Genomic DNA, 8537 nt, shown 5'->3' on the forward strand with positions numbered 1-8537 from the left:
GAAAAGGTACATCTAGGTAGTAGATTAGGCTGATATATCTAGACTGAGATTGGCCTAGATATACCATCTGATAGTGAGACAATTACCTAGATGTACCCCTTCAAACTATGTACCCCCTCAGTCAATGTACCCCTTGAACATTATGTACCCTCGATGTACCCTCTTTTGATGTACCCCTGGAGTATGGGCCTTTTTTGCCGAATTCCCATATCTCTTGTATCATCTTTCCCATGGTCTATTACCATTTTTTGTAGTTTTCCCAGGCCCTCGAAAACCGTCTTAATCGAATTATGGCTCCATTATAAAACCATCGCCTCTCTCCCCCTTTTTTTCAGTTTCCCAGAATGTTCTCTCCTCTTCTCCTACTTTTATTCCTGCTGGCACCAGATGTCTCTGCCCAATATGACACGTTTTCATTGAACATGTCATTCCTATGTGGTCATTCTCGTCAATACACTTACGAGATCACCTTCAACATCCGCGACGAGGATCCGGATCGATCGATTCGTGATGGAGCGATTGTGACGGATAGTGGAGCTGCGAATATTGGAATCACATCGGTTTCGTGTGAGTTTTCTTAGCTTATCTAGGAATTTTTGACCGGAAAAATATGAAAATATAGAACTTGAGAAGAGCTACAAAATGATATCAAATTTGGTTATATTGAAACAAGTGGTTTTTAACTGAAGCGGATGTTGCCACTCGGCCCCTTTATCGGTCTATAACTCGGTTCAAAATTGGAAGTTCGTTTTGAATAAAAAATCAAAAGGTAGAATTTAGCAAGAGCTACAAAATAATATATATTTCGGCTACATTCAAATTTAGCAAAACCACGAAACAGTCAAATTGACTTACTGTATCACGATACTTTCCACGATCACTGACTCAAAGCCTGGAATTCAAACATAGTCAAATTTTGGATTATTTTGTAGATGTTGTCAAGTTCTACATTTCACCAGTCGATATAATTGATCTAACATGTTACCGGTGTGTTTTTAAATCATTTAGCTTGGTGGCCTAACTTTTGCAAGTTGACTTTTCTAGGCCACCAACTTTTAATACCCAAAAAATGGCCTAGAAACAGTCTGATATTGACTTGATGGGTTTTCTAAGCATTTTCAATATAGTGGCCTAACTTTGGAAAATTGAGTTTTCTAGGCCACTAAGCTTTATAGCTTAGTAGTAGCCCGATGTTCATTTGTAGTGTTTTCTAAGTCATTCAAAATGGTGACCTAATTTTGTTACTTTGAATTTCTTAGGCCATCAACTTCTATGGTCAAGGAATGGCTTGATAGTTACCTGGTGGGTTTTCTTGACAATTTAGTTTGGTGGCCTAACTTTTGTAATTTCAATTACTTCGACCACAATTATAAATGACCTAGAGAGCACACCAGGTGAATTAGAGGCCATTTCCAGGCCATGACCTTCGGTGACCTAGAAAACTCAAGCTGAAAAAGTTATCCCACCATGGTGAACGGCGTAGAAAACACAGCAGGTGATCGCAGAAAATCCCGAAACCATACTTGTAATCCGGGGCCTTTGCCGGGAACAGAGTTACAGAGCAAAAGAAGCAAAAAAAGCAGGCCCGCCCCGGGCCTGCCGGGCCCTGCGAGAAAAGCCACTTTATGATCTGTAACTTTGTTCATAGATAAGATACAGTATTCCAAATAATACCTTTTTGTAGTACTCGTGAAGCTCTATCATATCTGATTTAGTTGGGTCGAAAATATAGATTCTGAAAGAAATTAGGGCAGGGCCCGCCAAGACCCGGCAAAGGCCCGGATTACAAGTATGCCCAAAACAATATTTTTATACTACGACACTCCGAAATAACGAACTACACCCAGTTTGGTTCAATCCCTCATACCAAAATCCCCTCAATTTTCCAGTATCCGGATTCTACGAACGTGAGCAAGCGAGAGCTCCAATGTGGGAGCCAGTCGTGGAATTCCGGCACACTTGTCAGGCGGATCAAAAAGGATACAATCGAATTGTATTGTCATTACCACCATCGCCAGCATTGAGAAACAAGACGAGATACATGTATCGATACTTCATGGATATCACTGATAAAAAAGGAAGTATTGTGGCTGATGCGGAGGTCATTGCTCAGCCTCCAAAGTGATCATTTTTATGTTGTGATTTGTATGGAATGAATGTTGCATTTCAATATTCTGCGTATTTTTTTTTTGCAAAAACTAGGAGTTGAATAAAATATCAGTGTTTCAGGAAAAACATGAAACTTAGATCTAAATGGAAATTTTAGTTCTTGACGGTTATCTACTATCAGTATCACAAAAATCCAATAAAACTTTTACCTTTTGAATTTTAACCCAGACTATCTTAATCTTCTCTCCAAGTCAAACGGGGAGGGAACCAGAGGAAATACCGTTTTGTTTGCCCCCCAAACCGTCAACTTTGACATCAATTATCTCGGTTATTGTAAGAGATAACAATATACTGTCAACTGATAAAATGTTTGTTATAATATCACCAGTATTTTATCAGTTGACAATACTTTGCTATCACTTACAATAACCGAGATAATTGAGCTCAAAGTGCAAATATAGGGCGGCCTACAAATATAATGCCTAAATTAGGATTTATCAATTTTTCACCAGTTTTGCCCTTGTTTTAGTAAAATTTTGTCTTTTATTTCAGTCATTTTTTTACCTGTTGTTCAGCAAATGCTTCAAAGGCAGAGATGCCGAATTGAGTTAGGTTAATTATTGGTTGTACACCGAAGAGAAGAAATCCATGAAGAAATGTTTTTTATATGTCGTGTGAATGTTTTCAAACAATTTTAATACTACAGTAAGATTACCGCTGGTCTCGACGAGTAAACTCTCAGCGATGCCTGCATTCCAGCGGGAAAAGCGCGGGAAAAATAATTTTCAAAAAAAGTTTCAAAACAAAATCGTGGGCAAAGTTCTGAAACGTTTAGGAAGAGATTTTGAATGTTTTTTGGCGCATTTATTTTTGGGAAACACATTGGAGTTAAAACAATCATTATGGAGACATACAAATGAAAAAGAACAGGCAAAAAGAGGAAAGTTCAGTGTTTGCAAAATGCGGCACATAAAAAATGATGAAAAAAATCGGAGCAATGGAAAATGCGGGAAAAATAGGCACAAGATTTAAGGGTGAAATGCGCATTGAAATACGCAGGCGGAAACATACAATAATCAAAGATAATTGGACCGAGAACAATAGACATGGGACATAAAAAAGTCTTTGGAGATCATTTTGCTTTCTTTATATTCCGTTTATTTCATTTTTAAGATTTTATTTGGTTAATTAGATATATTTTATTGGTGAGATATTAGAATTAAAAGAATTAAATTATAAAAATATATCCATTTGAAACCTTTAGTGGATCTCACGTCAGCTGGAAGGAAGAATACATCGACATAGTTGCGAATCATCTCAAACTCAAAACACCCAACATTTTCTGTCCATCTCAATTTTTTGCCAGAAGTCTTCTGCAAAAATACATTGATAGAATGGAAAAACAACAGAACGCCGCCGCCTGCACACTGCTAACTTTGAGCGTATTGTTCTCGGTTACTGTGGAAAGTATCAAAAAGTTGTCAACTGATAAAGTGCTTGTTATAGTAGCCAAAATGTTTTGTCAGTTTACTACTTTTGATATCTTTCACAGGAACCAAAATAAAGGGACGACATTTCATCACAGTGTAGGTTATGTAATAGTCAACTTTGAAGCCCTACAAAAGAGGACCAGAATTTTTCGAGTTGTCTGAACATTTTTGAGTATACTTGACAAACATATAAATTTTATTTTGTAATAGACAACTTTTTTGTACAAATTTATCCAAAACTCAGGCGCCGTAGCCTAGGTTTCTCACTGCGCGGGAATTCAAATCCTCGTCCCTCGGCGGCACCTTTTTTTGAATTTTTTTCTTTTCAACGGCGTTTTTTATGGAATTCGGATTTTTTTCGAATTTTTTCGCAATAATATTCTGAGAATATATACATTTTAACACATTTTGATGCAATAAAAAAATTGACCGGAGTCCCCCTTTAAAAAACAGAATTGCAGAAATTTGAAAATTAGGGATTTTTGGTTAGAAATGGGAGGCTTTAGAAAATCAAAAAAAATTGTATTCTCTTTTCAAGAAACATGTATTCTGTCATGTAGAAACTCGGGAATTCAGAGAACCGGATATCTTTTTTTCTCAAAAACACCGACAAGACTTAACAATTAATTACCAGAAAATTGAAAAAAAAATAAGTCTGTAATAACCAATGAAACAAACTGCCTAGCCAGGGTGGGATTTTATCATAGGTGGTCTTCAAATAGATGTGGGGTTCTATTAGGAAAAATACGATACCCAGGAATTCTGACTTTAGGAACATGGAAAATTTCGGGCACTCAGGAAATTCTTAAATTCCCCGGCAGGGGGCTCCAACCGACTGGTATCATTTATAAGAAACCGTACAAAAAGTTGTCAACTACAAAGCTGAAGCCCTATTTTTGATTAGTTACTAATAAATGTTTCATACAAATTGAAAAACTCTGGAATGCGTTTTTGGGCCTTCGAATTTGATAATTTTCCACTGAAAAAGATGAAAACATTTGAATATTCAATTCTTAACTCTATATTCATTAGAAGGTCCAAGTCATTAAGCGCTAGTGAGAATATGATCCCTTAACATTGAGCCGATTTATCTCGCTTCCTGTCTAATTGTAAGATATCAAAAAAAGGTCAACTGATAAAATATTATTGATACTATGAAAAACAAAAATTACCAGTTGACTACATTTTAATATCTTTCACAGGAAACAAAATATATCAACTCTAGCTTAATCCGGGGGGAGAGGGGCATTTCAACAGAGTATTCAGTTTATGTAATTCAGTTAGGAACTTAAAGGTGGGGGGACAGGAGATTTTTCGTAGTTTTTTTGTAGCTAGAGTATGCATTCTACCGTCACAGTGTACAACGCTTAATGTCACTCTGCGTACAGCTGTCGTCCTCATCTTTATGTATGCAATCGGGCGTCCGCTTTCTCTTTGCCCGCGTGGCTCAGTCGGTAGCGGCTCCGCACCCTCAATCATCGCCTTCACAAGTTCAACTCCTCGAGAGGCATCTTTGAACGGAATTTCGAGAACATTATTTTTTTCATGTCCCCCCACCTTTAAGAAAATGCAAAATTGATTTTTTTTTAACCCACCGTAAACTTCCTCTTGGTGTTTTTTGTCATTCGGTTCGTTTTCAACAGCCGCCGACGACTGTAAATTCAAAAATATTCTAGTTTCTGGGATTGCTTATTTTTACCGTTCCAAGAGACCAATTTGCCAACTTGCGTCGTTCTTTGTTATTCTGAAAAACACAATTTTTCTTTGGTTGAATATCCTCTGTAGAAGAGAGAAAAACAAGAACTAACCCACTTGGGTTCAGGCGAGGGGGTCAGAAAAAGCCCCCCAGCAAACTCGTAGGCCAGAAGAAATTTAATAATTTTAAAATGAACGCGGGTTTGATCTAGATCATGATCTGTTTCTTAAAAATCAACGGGTTGCAACGCGCGTATTCTCGCTCATCGTTTAAAACTGTGATACTCAGCCAACGAAGTTCGGCAGCGAATTGAGAATTTTTGAAAAATTTACTGGGGCGCGCTTTCTAACCCCCTCGCTTGAACCCAAGTGCTAACCTCTTTTTTCGAGTCCTCTAATCCCGGCTTCGACTATCTTTTTTTTCCGTTCGAGTATCTCGGAGCTGGACATTGACAATGATTAGAATTGTTATAACTTGAGACGAAAAAGTTTTTTTCTACCAAAAAGTTAATAAATCAGTTGGTTTTTCGACACAATGTGCAGCTTACTATTGAAAATCGAAATTTTCAAACTATATGCTCAAAAGTTGGTGAAATTGTTGAAAATTTTAAATGTTAAAAATCTTTAAAATGCTGGAAATTTTGAAAATATCTTGCATTCCTCTAGAAAATTGGGGTCCACTATAGCCGCGGGTGGCCAGCTCGTATGAAACCATTATGAAGCTGACAGAAAAAAAAAAAACTTACCTCATTTTTAAACATAGAATATCAGAATAATCAGAAAAATCAAATGAACCAAAACTTCGAAATCCATCCAGAAGGTTTTCGAGAAGTTTCGGTTAGGAATATTAGAACTTTGAAGAAAATCAATAAATTGAGACGTCCATTCTGTTAGGTCATCTTGAAAGAACAATGAAAGGTAGACTGGGGGCGACGAGGGGGACATTCTACTACTGTCTGCGTCTCTCACACTCTCGCACTCTCTCGGCGTCTGTCACACCGTGAGGGTGCAACCATATTCGACCTTGACCGCTTGCCAAAAGTCCAATGAAAACTCTTTTTGTGGTACTAGTTGTGCTGGTTTCTTTTTTATTTGAGGCGAATGGACCATCTATAAAGTTTCTTGTTCAATAGAGAAGGCTCTTTTGGCAGGTTATAGATGGACGGGTGGGGATTATCAACCAGTGTATTTGATTGACGGGTACCCGCTACGTGGCAAACCAGGGTGCCTTTCGGGTCAACACATCGTCTGCAGGCACTGTCTAAACAAGTGTTAGGAGGGTTGCGGGGTAGATCGTGAGGCCATTGAATCAGATATAGGAATTTTGGAAAATCACCACAAGCATACTTGTAATCCGGGCCTTTGCCGGGCCTTCGCGGGCCCTGTCATAATTTTTTTCAGAATCAATATTTTCGAACCAACTAAATCAGATATGATAGAGCTCCACGAGTACTACAAAAAGGTATTATTTGGAATACTGTATCTTATCTATGAACAAAGTTACAGATCATAAAGTGGCTTATCTCGCAGGGCCCGGTAGACCCGGGCCGGGTCTGCTTTTTTTTTTGCTTCTTTTGCTCTGTAACTCTGTTCATAGACAAGATACAATATAATACCGTTACGCACCACTCGTGGAGTTCTATCATATCTGATTGAGTTGATTCAAAAACATTGATACTGAAAGAATTTATGGCAGGGCCCGCGAAGGCCCGGCAAATTCCCGGATTACAAGTATGACCACAAGGGTTCCTTTTTGTTTTCCATCTGCCACATCGAGAGGGTGCAACTGTATTTGACCTTGACCACTTGCTAATGGTCTAGTGGTCCCCCTCTTAGTGTTACTGCTGTTCTTGTTTCTTTTCTATTTCTTTTTGCTCTTGCTCTTGGTTTCATTTTTCCCTGGTCGCCAAACATGTGATTTAAAAAGGCCAATTACAAAATCGAATCTAAAATTTTCAGACGATTCGAAATATTCTGGACTATTTTCGTAGGACTCAGAAGTTGTTTTAGTTGAGCTTAATTTTGCACTCGTTGTCCTAGACTTTGATTTTCTGAAATTGCCACAAACAAGAGATTTCCTACGAAACATAATTCACAGTTTCAAATGGGGTAAAAAGCGATATAGGTATGCAAAAATCACAATTCGGGGGTACAAAGTCCAATTTTGTCAGGTATGGTCCACCCGAATTGAGAATTTTAGAATCCTAAAACGTTTGTCTAATGACCCCTAAATTTTTGGGCTCTTCATGACAAGGGGGCTTGAAATCTTCGAAGATGCAATAAAGCTCAAGGATGTAATAAGAAGAGTAGTTAGATGATTCTTTATTTTCGATGTTCAGAACAATTTTAAAGGTGGTGTACGGTGAAATTTTTTATTGCATCAAAATGTGCAGAAATGCATGTAGATTGACATAAAAATAAAGAAAAAATTCAAAAAAAAATTCCTTCGGCGAGAAAAACGCATCGAAAAATACGCTGAAAGCCCTTAGGGACGAGGTTTTTTCTAGGCCGCCCGGTGAGTAAAAGCGCGCGAATTCAAACTTTCAAAACTTTTTCGCTCTTTTTCACTTTTTTTTTCGGTTTTTTTCAAGAGTTTTCTAGGTTTTTGTCAATTTTTCTTCCAGATACATCGGAAAAGTTGAAAATTTCCAAAATACCTAGATTTTTTTCAGGTTTCTCATACTGATCATTGGATTTTTATGTCTTTCATCTTTATGCTCAAATTATTTAATTATTAATTTCACATTTATTTGTATGAAAAATGATTTATCAGATGGTTATACCAATTTCAATGGGGTAAGAATTTTAGATTTTGAATTTTCACACATTCCGAAAAATGTTTTCCGAGTTTCCATGGAATTTATGACTACGACTCCAATGAAAAAGCCTATATTTTATGGTCCGTAGCAATTGGAACGTTTTTGGGAACATTTCCGCTACACTTTTTGTACACAAAGTTTGGCGCAAAGTAAGTTTTTTTCTTTGAAAACTATAAAAACTCAAGAAAACAAACTGGTTGAAGTTCCGAATTCTGAGGGCTATCAAAATCGTACTTGCGGACGGGCCCAAAGCGGCTGTCATAGTTTCTTTTAGGATTGATATTTTTTGACCAACTAAATTAGATATGGTAGAACTCGAGGAGCACTACAAAATGATAGTATTTGAAACACTGTATCATATTTGTGAACAAAGTTACAAGCCAAAAAGCTGCAAATGCGAGCTGGGCCGGGCCGGCTTTTTCGG

General features: G+C 37.5%; 3 protein-coding genes across 3 annotated transcripts in view; 2 read left to right on the top strand and 1 right to left on the bottom strand.

The window, feature by feature from the left end:
• Positions 1-344: 344 nt before the first annotated feature.
• Positions 345-2125, top strand: CBG16459 (the record flags this gene model as incomplete). The annotated part of the gene is made up of 2 exons (XM_002647106.2): positions 345-567; positions 1890-2125. 2 exons carry the CDS (start codon positions 345-347, stop codon positions 2123-2125), a joined length of 459 nt encoding a protein of 152 aa, XP_002647152.2.
• Positions 2126-4820: 2695 nt separating this feature from the next.
• On the bottom strand, positions 4821-5744 carry CBG16460 (the record flags this gene model as incomplete). The annotated part of the gene is made up of 4 exons (XM_002647107.1): positions 4821-5252; positions 5299-5343; positions 5408-5520; positions 5672-5744. The coding sequence occupies 4 exons, from the start codon at positions 5742-5744 to the stop codon at positions 4821-4823; spliced, it is 663 nt and encodes a 220-aa protein (XP_002647153.1).
• A 2311-nt stretch (positions 5745-8055) lies between these two features.
• CBG16461 overlaps positions 8056-8537 on the top strand; it is a gene marked incomplete at both ends in the record, with an annotated part of 2238 nt that continues 1756 nt past the window's right edge. Inside the window, 2 exons of the mRNA XM_045236203.1 lie at positions 8056-8090; positions 8143-8262. Coding sequence (XP_045095971.1) covers positions 8056-8090; positions 8143-8262 — 155 coding nt within the window. The remainder of the gene's footprint in view (positions 8091-8142; positions 8263-8537) is intronic.

This window comes from Caenorhabditis briggsae, assembly GCF_000004555.2.
Source record: "Caenorhabditis briggsae complete genome, chrIV, whole genome shotgun sequence".
Classification (NCBI taxonomy): Eukaryota; Metazoa; Nematoda; class Chromadorea; order Rhabditida; family Rhabditidae; genus Caenorhabditis; species Caenorhabditis briggsae.